This window comes from Thunnus maccoyii, chromosome 5 (genome assembly GCF_910596095.1).
Source record: "Thunnus maccoyii chromosome 5, fThuMac1.1, whole genome shotgun sequence".
Classification (NCBI taxonomy): domain Eukaryota; kingdom Metazoa; phylum Chordata; class Actinopteri; order Scombriformes; family Scombridae; genus Thunnus; species Thunnus maccoyii.
The window spans coordinates 21,124,767-21,138,132 of record NC_056537.1 but is presented as its reverse complement, the minus strand read 5'-3'; the positions used below and the strand labels follow the sequence as shown (position 1 = coordinate 21,138,132).

The 13,366-nt window shown below is 38.0% G+C and overlaps 2 protein-coding genes across 2 annotated transcripts; one reads left to right on the top strand and one right to left on the bottom strand.

Annotated features, from left to right (window-relative positions):
- Positions 1 to 2,127: 2,127 nt before the first annotated feature.
- On the bottom strand, positions 2,128 to 7,758 carry ube2na (ubiquitin-conjugating enzyme E2Na). Its single transcript, XM_042410557.1, has 4 exons — positions 7,620 to 7,758; positions 3,811 to 4,057; positions 3,197 to 3,337; positions 2,128 to 2,302 (listed from the first exon to the last, which is right to left on the bottom strand). Exons 1-4 carry the CDS (start codon positions 7,647 to 7,649, stop codon positions 2,256 to 2,258), a joined length of 465 nt encoding a protein of 154 aa, XP_042266491.1. The 5' UTR covers positions 7,650 to 7,758; the 3' UTR covers positions 2,128 to 2,255.
- Positions 7,759 to 10,047: 2,289 nt separating this feature from the next.
- Positions 10,048 to 13,062, top strand: c1qtnf13 (C1q and TNF related 13). The gene is made up of 2 exons (XM_042412438.1): positions 10,048 to 10,155; positions 11,383 to 13,062. The coding sequence occupies exons 1-2, from the start codon at positions 10,116 to 10,118 to the stop codon at positions 12,450 to 12,452; spliced, it is 1,110 nt and encodes a 369-aa protein (XP_042268372.1). The 5' UTR covers positions 10,048 to 10,115; the 3' UTR covers positions 12,453 to 13,062.
- The last annotated feature ends 304 nt before the right edge of the window (positions 13,063 to 13,366 follow it).

Genomic DNA, 13,366 nt, shown 5'->3' with positions numbered 1-13,366 from the left:
ATGGCACTCAGTGATTAACTTGATGTTCAACTTTAAATGTAGACTGCTTCCAAAATGACAGGACTAAGAGATCAGTGCATATGCGCATGCCCACAGTCGTGAGAGAAGGTCTAATTTGGCTAAATAAGTGACACCTGTTGAGGTGACAGTTTGTAAAATACTTTAAATTAGCCACACTTCAATCATCTACATTGAAATGCTGCTTACATTTTAACACATCAATAATAATTCACTATTGTAATACATCATACCATATATTATGTGGCAGTTATTTTGTTGATAATACTTCTGTATTATCTGTATTTCTGTACTTTTCACTTACATAGAATTTTGAATGGGGGACTTATTCTATTAAGTACATTTATATGGTAATATTGATACTTTCAGAGCTGAAACAGTGAGTCAGTCGGCAGAAAATTAATCAGCAACTATTTTGATAATGAATTAATCATAAGTGATTTTTTAAAGCAAAAATGTCAAACATTACTTGGTTCCAACTTCTCCAGCGTGAGGATTTGATGCTTTTCTTTGTCTTATATGACAGTAAATTGAATGTCTTTGGGTTTTTGGACTGTTGGTCAACAAAACAAGCAATTTTGAGACAGTGCTACCAATTAGCGATTATTTTAATTATCGATTACTCAACAGATTATTTTCTCAATTCATGGTTTGTTTTAAAAATACCAAATACTGCAAAAAATCCTTATATGCAGCCCTACTTAGAGTAAAGAAGTAACTATTTTCACCACTGGCGTTGGTCATGAGCATTATCAGACTGTATCTGACTAGCCAGCTGTACAAACGTATTAAATGATTTTCTTTTAGCATACAGTACATCAACAGCGGTATCATACGTATCCCATCAAGAATCACGCCCGAGAAACGATTTATTAATCAACAGATTTTATTTACAGAACAAAAAAGTATGCAGGTGGACTGTTTCATAGCAGTCTGAGAGCAGGAAAACATTTCCTCCCCCAGATTATTAGAAAGAATGAATTTACAAACAGTGAACTGAATACAGACTTTTCAGCCAAAGACACGCTGACAGTCGAGAGTCGAAGCCTTCAATGATCTTTTGGGAGTTTGATTTGATCCTGCCAAAACTCAGCATCTTCTCTTACACATGTCCCTCAGCCCCCCCACCCCACCCCACCCCACCCCAACCCCCTCACGTCATCAAAATAACCGATAGCTCAAGTATAACCCTTGCTATGTGAAATAAATGCAATTGGAGGAAGGTAAACCACTGTAGCATTAGACTGTGATGACACAGGGAAAAAGCAGAGTGGTTAGTATGACAATAGCAAGAAAGAGTCACATATAGAAGACTGGATATGGTCATAAAACATATGTGCTAAAACTAGGGAAAGGTCCACAATGTCCACCTGAACCTCACACTCTCTCTCCACACCATCGACAAGTCTACCTCGAGTCTACACTGGCAGTGGTTGAAAAAGTTAATGTGACAGTAGCAGGCTCAGTTTGGTTTTTAGTTTGTTTTGTTTTTTTTACAAAGCCAGACGTGACTTAAAGAAGAAGTAGGGCTTTGATTGTTTGTGCGTCCTGATTGGTCGTCTACACAGGACAAAACTCTGGTCCATCTCCAGGTGAGTGTCTACATACAGTGAGCTAGTAGTAGTTAGCTGCTTTTAATAAACAAACAGCGACACAAGAAGTTAAAAGAAACATAAAAAGTATACCATATGGACCACATCTAGCCAGTCTTTCCTCCTCACCCCTCCACTGCTCTGCCCCCCCTCCCCCAAAATACACATCCCCCCAAAAATGTGGGATGTAAGACCTCTATCCCCCTCTACACGCTTGTTAAAGCAGCAGTTGGCAAAAAATCAATGTATGAAGAAAGCCAGGTGAGTGGATCTAAAACCTCCGCCCATGCATCTGAACAGCAGTGAATTAGGACAAAGACGAGTCATTTCATTACTAGTGTGCATTTAAATCACCAATTGTCAGCAATTGTCATCAATTGTCAGCAGTTTTTTTTCCTTTACAATATATTCATGTTTATAATATATATATATATATATATATATATATATATATATATATATATATATATATATATATATATATATATATATGTATGTATATATGTATGTATATATATATATATATATATATATATATGAGACGGTGTCCTTTAAATGCAAATGAAGTAGGAAGAGGTCTTGGCAGAACATGAGGATTTGTGTTCACACTTGTCTTCCACTTGTGTCGCCGCTTGTTAGGCTGCTCTACACTTCATTTTTGTTTCCAGCATAAAGCCTGGTCCATGACTTGGCTGTAGAGCAAAAAGAGAGAAGCAACATTTACCAAAGTGACTCTTAACCGTAGTTAGCATGAAGGAGAAGCTCCCAAATGACATCCCCATTAGAGCTGCAGCAAATAACCAATTAATCAATCAACAGAAATAAACGAATAGCTCATTCATTTTGTCATTTTTCAAGCAAAAATACCAAAAATGTCATATGTGACAACATGCTGTTTTTCTCTGTCATATATGAATAACTGAATAAAATATGAATAGAATATCTCAAGTTTTTGGACAAAACAAGCAAATTGAAGATATCACTGTGGCTTCTTAACAAACTATGAATCCAATTTTTTCATGATTTTTTTTTACATTTCATAGACTAAATGATGAACTGATTAATCAAAAGAATAATCAGCAGGTTAATCTATAATGAAAATAATCATTAGTTTCAGCCATACATGCCCACCTGTTTTTTGAAAAAAAAAAAAACCCTGATATGAAAATGAATTTTGAACAAATGCTGGAATTTATAAATCACATTTTTTTCCACTTCATGATCAAATTTGGGAGACATGAACTCAGTTGCCTTATTGCTGTCTGCAGCTTTAGTTTTAAGTTTTATTACAATAACCACCAATGGCCACAAGGGACCCCTCTTACATGCCTCAGAAAGAGACACTGGAGGAACTCACTCGGAAATTGACTTTTTTTTTAAACAATGAAAACAATATTCTGAGTAAAGTTTCATCATGTTCCAGTAACTAAGATATACAGTATAAAATAAGGATATGATATAGGTGAATAAAGACATAGCAACAAATTCAAATGCAAAATACTTTGTAAACAGTGATTTGTTGCTGTATAGTATATGTGTGTTTGAGGTGGATGTTCCTATGAACCCGGCCAGATCACAGCTCTCACCTGTCTCTATGGCTTCAGCTTCACTGGACTTCCACTTCTCTGCAACATCGTTCGCTAGGGGATCATCAGGGTTCGGTGCACTTAGTAACGCCTGGATTGATAGCAGCACTGTACGAATCTGCAGAGCTGGCGACCATTTATCTGAGAAAAGGAGAAAACAAAAAGACAGAGGGTGCTAAGAAAATTAAAAAAGGAGACCAACAAAAGCGAAGGGACGACAGAGTGAAAAGGGTGGTGAAAAGAAGGGGGAAAAAAAAGAGTGAGAAAGGAATAGAGGGAATGGTGTATCTATTCTGAGCTGCAGGGGCAGTGAAGAGACGGTGGTGATAGGTCACAAGAGGCCCTTGATCTTTTGAGCAGGATTAAATTGGCAAATCCCTCACTTCATTCACAGGCCAAATATCACAGGACACAATACATACAGGCTTTCCTACAGTAACAAGTCTGACTCAACAGACTGAAGACAGAAAAGGTGTAAACTGGCCAGTAAAGCTGCTTGGGAAAAGACACATTTCCTGTCAATTGTCCCTTTGAATAACACACTGTACACCACACGTAATAGCTTGTATGTGCCCAAGCATTAATTGTGTCAGAGTACTGCGGCGCTCACTTACCTTTCAAAATGTCTAGACATATTCTTCCCAGCTTGTCTACATTGGGATGATATATTTTGGTCATGAAGCGTACTTTAGGAGCTGCCATGGGATATTCCTCTGGTAAAAAGAGTTCAAGTTTAAATGTGCCTCCCTCAAAAGGTGAGTCCTGAGGTCCAGCGATGACCACGTGAAAGTAGCGGGCATTGCCTTCGTCTGGCTCTGCTTTGATGCCTGGGACAGGCTCTGCAAGCAAACGCTGAGTTTCCTGGTAAATCAAGACAAAAAAAAAGGAAGAAATGAACTACGTGTTGGTGCCTCAAACTGCACTGCCTGTATAAGGCCCCGTTCAGAGATGTATGTGTGTTTAATATATCAGTGAAAGGAAGGATGCAGGGCAAGATGTTCTGGCAGGGCTGAGATACAACTGCACAGGGTTACCAGACTGGAAAATGGCTCGACTTTTAAAGAAGATGCAGCACAGAGCACCTGTCATACTACAAAAGGCAGCTAATGACCTCCAAGGGATCCAGAGCAACCAATCTGCAATCCCATCTACCGTTTCATTGTAGCTGGATGTAGGATGTAAGTGATGTCTCTCTCTTTTGCAACACACCTTTCAACAAGTTCAAGGACCAAAAAAATCAACATTTTGCCGATACTTTGCATTGATTTACAAAGTTTCTTTTGTGAATGACAAGTACATAAAGGTGTGTTTTTATGTTACATTTACTAACCAATTGTGTAAAAGGATAAAGACATTTTCTTTCTCCATCTGTCTGAAAGCTTTTGTGATGACTGAAGGGGAGCAGACTTCCCTCTTTTGCTATTTTACAAAAGCATTTATTTCCCCACTCAAGGCAACTGACAGCCCGCATCTTACACGCAAAGATCCACCAATCATATAGATCCATATAGAACTATATGACACAGTGGATTGAAGTATTTTATGCTCTTCTCCTTCAGTGATTGCGGAAACTTGGAGACAGTGTAATGCTTGGTAATAAATCATGGCAGTTACCAACAAAGCTGTGTTTTATAGACATCTACATCTGTATCGAGTATTGACTATACTGCTGGAAACGACATATGGCAGTGTTGTAGTGATTTTAAACACATCTTATTGGAGGAAATGCTCTCTCCTTTTTTAAATTCAATATTGGTAAATCCTGTTTAATAAATGTATTAATTTTAAAGGTTTGTAACAGCCACAGCCTAAACCTCAGAGCTGCAAAAAGCTGTGAGAAGCTGGACTGTAGTCTGCTTGGATTTATCGTTTAACACAGAGAGGAGGGTGTCTTTGACGACAACAGCGGCTAAGTGCTGCTGTGAATCTGAAGACTTTCTGTGCAGTATGTCACTGTCTTTTAGAGGTGACACTGACGCAGCCACCACACCACCAGGAGACCGTTATGTCCATACCCATCAGCCACTGCAGCAAGGCTACTCCCAGCTTACGGTGACAGCTGAGTGGCCGACAGAAACACACACCTCTGCTGAGAAAGAGGAGCGGGTATCTGATATGGTTTGTGTGGTATGCTGGACTGACACACCTGAGAGATGCCTTCAACAATGAAACTACATTCAGGCTCACTGCTATTCAAACATTAGACACTGTACTATTCTCAGCTCTTCATTAATCTACAGTAATTCAACTGTAATACTGATATTCAACAAACACTTTTCCTGTAACTCTGGAAGGCACGGTAGGCTTAATTTGTTTAAACCTCGTCTTTCCTTGTGTCTGTCTGAACGCATTGCACACGAGCCTCATATACAGCAGTATATCCATCATCGCTGACAACAACAGAACAATAAAAACAACATAACCGACTACGTATGAAAAAAATAGCATCAAATAAAGCTCGTAAAGCCTCCACTTGTTTTTGACGCTCTTTTTCCTGAATGCAACTGCGAGACAAATTCCTGAAATGTTTCAGATAACCCACAGACAAAACCATGCAGTGAAAACACAGACGGGAGAGGGGCTCCCAGTTCCAGTCACACGCTCTGAGGGCTCAAGGGCTCGGTCCGCTATGTAGTGTTCCCAGCATTCCCACCTTTTCCCACCAACACCAGTCTGTGGTCTGTTTACTCACTCACCTGTGCAGCTTCACATGTGCAAAACACCTGTGTTTCCTTCATTTTTCTAGATGCTTTAATTATAAATCTCAACACAGACTTATTCCTTTACAAATCAGATGAGCTGTAATTTCAATATCTGGAAATAATGATGTTAAATTATGTATTTGTAAATACTTTAAATACTAACTATTTAATTCATTTTAAATGAATTAAATAGTCAAAGATTAGTGGCTGCTGGTCAGACAGTGAACGCAGTTCCACCACATCACCCTGGTCTCTGGGAACTTTAGGCATCTGACATTTTATATGCCAAATGATTAATCACTTAATTTAAGAAATAATCTGTGTATTAATAAATAATGAAAACATTACTTTGAACCCCACCTGAAACACCTAACTCCTGAACACAAGATAATGTAACAACACAGACAGGCAGCCAGTGAGCCCCTTTAGAGTCCAGTGTGAAATCACATAGAAGACATAGAAATAAAATGCTACGTACACTTAATACTATGACTGTCACGACAGGTAAATGTACTCAAAAATGTGTTTTTCTTCTTGTTCCTACAGTTGAGTGTTTGAGCTTCATTGTGCAGAATGATATTTGTGCAGAGTTTGGCACTGGAAGGCTGTTTTCACATTCATCTGCTGAAAGTGGAAGGTTTCTCTGTGCTCAATGGAAATCTGATTTTAACGGGTGCGCGATTTGTGTGATGTGGAAACTTGAAGCCTCCAGTGCGCAAACACTGAGAATGGACTTTACAGTGAAGTAGGAGACATCAAAGATAACTGAACTTTTTTTGTGGAAAAACCATCTCAGACACAAATTATTACTCAAAGTAGAGTATTTTACATACATCTTAAAACATGTCTGGAGGGGATCTTTAATGTGATTGTGGGTTTGCATTTGAGTGGTGCAGAGAACAGAAAACAAATCTTCATAAAAGCAAAAGACTGACATTAGTGTCAAACACCTATGACAATAAATCACATTGTTGAAAGCCAGTGGATGAAACTTATTAAATAAGAGCATCTTTAGCAAACCCTCTTTAACCTGCTTACATCAGCCTCTGAGAGTCTGGGGCTCTGCGGCAAAAGTCTGCACTGGAAGTGACTGCAGGTCAACTATCAAACCAGTCTACTGTGTTGGTTAAGTAGTACGACGTCACCACGTTACGTCTAAACTATCATACTAGCTTTAACTCCCAGCTAGCTAACGCTAGTAACTTAAAAACAGTGAAATCTAAAGGCCAGTCAGAGTCCGTAGAAAAGACTACAATAGGAAAATGTCACATCTTATGTTCACTTAACAGAAAAGTATAATACTGGGCGTTTCCGGCTGGTGTTGGCTCGTCGAGTGTTCCTGTTTTCATCTTTCAACTACAAACACAGCTAACAAACTAGCACAGGCTAGCATCGTTAGCCTGGTTAGCCAGCCATTCATAGTCAGATTTAAGCAATTAAGGGAAAACTCATATTCTTGTTAAGTAACGTATATTTGGAATAAGTGATCTCTTCTTTACGCAGCTTTATGTATTTTAACCCGCCGTGTCTCGGTGTATCTGGGCACGGAAATGAAACGGAAGTTACTTTAACGTTAGCGAGCCGGATGCTAACGTTAGCAAACAAAACAGTGAACCGGGGCGGAACAGCGGAGCATTTGGGAGTTTTTAGACTGAGTGTGTTGAGTTTGAGCCGTCAGTGAAAAGTCAGACACGCTGCTGCTTGAAGGGTAAAATGTTTACCTTGATGATCCTGCGGGGCAGTCCTGCCATCTTGTCTTAAATGCGGGCTTTAGGCTCTCACTGCCTGCTCTCTGTCGTTGGCATTGACAGCACACACACACACACACACACACACACACACACACACACACACACACACACACACACACACACGTTTTCCGGGCTCTCTGCGTCATGACAGCTGACAACAATATGATCGTTTTTGTAAAAATGAAGACACAACTAAACATCTATTTTATGATTGTCAGTAAACATCAGGATTCTGGAAAAAAACAAACAAACATTGAGGATTATTTTAACACTCAAACCAACCATTCAATAAACTGGAAGCCAAGGATGTAATACTATACTATTAAACAAGACCTGAAACTTCAACAGACTGTCAATTTATTAATTTTACTGGGAACATTTCACATCCATAAATCCAAGTTCTCGTTTGAATTTTTCATGATTGAATTTAGAGAGTATTTTGAGTCTATCCAACTTATTAACAATAAGAAATGTGCACATACAATTAATATGCTCTAAGTAAATCTGATTTTATTGCCTTTTCTGTTAAGTTATTTTTTATCTGTTTAATTATTATTATTACTTTGACTCTTTGTCCTGTTCCCATGTTGTCTGTAACAACAAACTGAAAGTGAAGTCATGTTCTTTATGTTATCTTTATTTCATTATGATGCATAATTGTTTCCTATTTATTGTTATAGTTATTGTATTAATGTCACACATGTTGTAAGTGACGCCTTCTATAAATAAAGTGATGGAAAAAAAAGACAATATCAAATTCTCCAGGGAGTAGTAGTATTACTATTGTCTTTGATGTTATCAGGTATTAAAATGCTGCTGTCAACCAGAGATATAACACATCAGACTACTCCACCAGGATTATATATAGGGAATTCAGTATAAAAAAGTATAAAAAATAATATTAAATGTATAAGAGAAATAATCCAGAGGAGCACAACTAGTAAACCTGCTTCTGTATTTGTTTGGAATAATCTGTATATTGGTATAGGTAGTAATTTTTTGTTTCAAATAAGATGTGAGAGGTGTCTCAAAATTGAATTTGTTTTATTTGGATTTTTTTTTGCTGATGAAATGCCTATCAAGAAAATATATGTTATTAATCTTATTTCTTTATTGGCAAAATTCCATAAACACGCCAGCAAATTTGCAAAACAGAAATCCAACATGTCCTAAAACTTAAAATCCTACCTGGAAACACTAAAATACTGCACAAATTCTAATGCCATGAAAACTAGAGCCTTGTGTAATGAATTTGATTTGTAATTAATTTAATTTTGTTTTTGTTTGCTTTTTCTATTGATTTCTTTATTGATGTATTATGATCTGTACACTACCTCGAGCATACGTTGCCTTGTTACTGTTGCTGGAAAGGTAAACCTGTTGTAAGTTCCATTGTGTAAATAAAGTTTTTTAAAAGAACAATATGATCAATATTTGACGCAGTTTTATGTGAAATTGTTTCAAGGAATAACAAGTCTGTGCATCAGACTTATGTATAGTTCTTCAATTTCTCATGGTAAACACCATTGAAATACCAGCAGTGCAATGTAACTAACTAATGTACTTAAGTACACATTTGAGGTACTTGTACTTTACTTTCCATTTTATGCTACTTTTTTTTAGAATTATTTATTATTTTCCGGAATAAAACAAATCAACACAAACATCTTCCGCACCACTGCACGAGCAGAAACAAAAACAAACAACAAACAAACAACAACAACAAAACATAAACAAACAAACAGAGAATCTTTAATGAATAACAACAATAACAACAACAACAACAACAACAACAACAATAAGTCCCACACATAACTCCCACTGCACTACAACTCTGAGGGAATTGTGATACTTTTTACTCCACTACATTTATTTGCCACTTATAGACACTTTTCAGGTGGAGATTTTACACCTTTATGGAGCAGTTTTACACTGTGATATTGATAAATTTAATGGTGAATTTTAATGATTTGTTCAGTTGTGACTTTACCCTCCACAACACTTTGATCAAATCATTACATCACATCTACAGAGTGCAGTTTATTTATTTACAGCACCTTGGCAGATACCATAAACATAGCAGTGCGTTATTTGGCAACTTAATACATCTTCCACATTCACATTTCCAGAACTTTTTTATCTAAACTAATAACTTGATTCAGAAGCAAATGTTTCTCTGAGGCTGCCAGAATGTGTGTCCTACTGCTTCTCTACCTGTTTTAGACAAAACAAAGCATGAATTAGACTTAACACTTCCACGGTTCAAGGCATGTTCACTTTTTTTTTTTTTTTTTTTGCACTGCAGGCCCAATAGGAGCTATATATTGGAGGGTGTTTGGAGCTCCTCCTCCTGATATATGCGTAGGAACAAAAGCATTGTCCCTGTGGGTGTCAGGCCTGTTATGTGGACATTAGCAGTGCAGCGAACTCACTGGAGCTTCATTTTAAAAAAGTGACTAGAAGAGGATGTTCAGCATGCAATTTCTATCCCAACAGAGACCAACAGGTGAGTCTGATATTTTTTTAATTGATTTTGTTTTTGAGAACAAATTCATTGAGTGGAAACAGAAAGGGAAATGAATGTATGATCTGTTATTTTATTTATATTGGCAGGAAAATATAATAGAAAAAGATTATTTTGAATTTTGTGATGATTTTAGGTTAATCTCTGATCAAGTTCGTTGTACTCAAGGTTTTTTTTTTTGACTTTTTTTTTTTACACAAACTTGCATTCAAATCCATAAGAATTCAACATGTTACACGGTAGACTTTTTTTTTAATGTTGGATTGTAGTTTTGAAAAGTTTATTGAAACCTAATTGTGAGTATCTGACTCCTATAAAGCTACTCTTTTGCCAGCTCACTTGTTTTCCTAACTCTGACAACATTACTGCTTTTCGGGCAAAATATCTATTATTAGTCTTTTGTAAAATATGCATATTACAGGCAACAGGAGGAAAAGCCAGGTGTAAAATCTGAGCCTAATTACTACTCATGTTGGTCGCCTTTACAGGTGCAAGGTTTCCGCTAGTTTACTGTTGATCATGAAGACGCTTCAGGCCAGTCTGACATTGTGTGATTTAAAATTCTGTGGACGTTTCCAAACATTTAAAAGAAAAGCTCCTCCAAAGTAATTTTGTATAAAATAATGCTTTTCTACCGGTACATATCTTACCTTATTTTATCTCTTACCTCAATATGTGTAAAGGTAAAAATAGCACAATTTCTGGAATGTAAACAGATGAATTCCCTAAGAAATAATGAAAAAGCTACAATTTCATGGGACTGATTTGCTCCAACCTACCCATACTTCCCAGTAACGTTTCATTGACACTTAACAGTGATGTCTTTTAGCATTCTGCCCTGCCCCACCTCACCAACCCTCCAAAATTTTCCATTGTTTGACACACACAGGAACAGATGAACCAGCACCTAATCTAGTCCCTTCTCTCAGTGCACAGAGAGAACAGACAATATCAGCCACATTATAGAGGGGCTACTGCTCACACTGAGTGCTTGATTTGAGATCTATCTCGACAGGGCTTAGCCAGACTTCTTTATCAGCTTGGAGTATTTTACAGGCATTATTACACACAAGGCTCAATCTAACAGAAGTTTATCTTTCCTTGAAATTTAATAGATTTCTATTTCATACAGCAACAACACCTCAAATATTAAGTTTCTTTCTGTCATCTGTAAATGTAATTTCTTTGATTTTTTTAATTTTTTTTTAGCTCAGTGGAGCACTCACTGCTACCTGGCATGTTTCTTCATCATGATCGCCTGCTCTGGACCAGTTTCACCCCTTCATGCCCCTCCAGTGACAACAGGGATCCGCTCTGCTTTCTCCGCCACACAAACCAACAGTGTGGTAGGAGGCAAGCAGAAGGCAGTGACCTTCAACAGGCTCATGGTCAACATCGGAGGAGATTTCAATCCGGACACCGGTCACTTCCGTTGCCGCATCCCCGGAGCTTACTATTTCTCCTTCTCTGTGGGGAAATTTCCAAAGAAAATGCTTTCTGTCATACTGGTGAAGAACACGGAGGAGGTGCAGGCTATAGCGTATGATGACTACCGCAAGAAAGGAAGGAAAGTTCAAAGCCAAAGCATAATGATCAACTTGAAGGAAATGGACACAGTGTGGTTAATGTTGCAGCAAAGTCCCCAGTATGCTTTGTACAGCAATGCTGGCCCTTACATCACCTTCTCTGGTTACCTCGTCTATCCTGAAACCTCCACCAGCAGCTACATCAGCAATCACCTGTCCCAACCAGGGCTGTACTACCCGAACTGTCCCCCCCACGCTGATCCCTGGGGAGGTCAGATGTCAGAGCAGCCGCGATCGGCCTTCTCAGTGGCACGGACATCCACATTCATGGGTCAGAGTGGCAGGCAGCAGAGCAAGCCACCTCTGACCTTTGATGTGGAGTACGTCAACATCGGCGGCCATTTCAACAAAACCTCAGGACTGTTCACCTGCCATTTCCCAGGGGCCTACTACTTTGCTTTCACTGTGGGGAAACACCCTCGTAAAGCTGTTTCTGTGAAGCTGATGACCGGGAAGGGCCAGGTGCAGGCCATGGTGTTTGATGAGGACACATCCAAGAGGCGGGAGATGCAGAGTCAGAGCTTGCTGCTGTCTCTCCGTCGGGGCGACAGCGTGTGGCTGTACAGTCAGCAGGATGAGCGCTACGCCGTTTACAGCAACCAGGGGAGGTACACCACCTTCTCTGGCTTCCTGGTGTATCCTGAAGCAGAACCAGTCACTCCTCCCACAAACCAGGACAGAACTCATCTCTAAACGTCTCCACCCTTCATGGTGTCATGTGTAAACTTATTTTGTTTGATTTGTAGAAATTCTGTAGGTTATTTCTATATGGATTAAGCAGATACAAAATTGTTTTAATCTTTTTTTTTCAGTATAGTGTAAGTATGTTTACTGTTCAAACAATGTAATTCCAGGGATAAAGTTTGTTGCCAAATTTCTCCACAAGATGGCGCTGTATTACTATTATCTAGCATTCAAGATGGTTATTTTTGTCCTAAAAGTGCAATTACCTGTAAGACATCACAAAAAGACAAAGTATTGTTTGTGTTTGTATGATAAATTCTTGATCAACTAATAAATTGCAGTTTGGTTCACAAATTTATTTTTAGAATTATTTGTATTTAGAAGTTTTAAAAGCATTTAATGTAAAAATGATCATTGTACGGCATGAGGACAATTTTGTAAATTATGTATAGTTTATTTTCTGTATAATGGTTAAAATTTACTCACTGTAAAAATGAGATTTTTAGATACATCATGATCATGTGAGTGGTGTTACATGAGGAGCTTTTATACTGTGGATGTATCTATTTTGATGTTTTGTGTGCATTTTAGGCAAAACTTAATAAATTCATACACTTGAGTGAATTAAAAAGTTCTCATTTCTTCTAAGTCAAATAACAATATGTTGCACTGAGTACAAGGTAAAGTCAGTTTACATTTATGTTGACTGTACTGTCAGGTGTACTACTCTCCAGGTGTAGCTGCTGCAACTGTTAAAACTCGTTAGTTCTACAACGACCACAATTAATATCAACTACAGCCATCATAGCAATACACCAAGTATCACAAAATCTAAGAATGAGCTTTACAAAAGGGAAGAATGGAGGAACCAAACATCAACATCAGTGTAATGATATGTATGCATTAAAAATGGCCAACAGCAC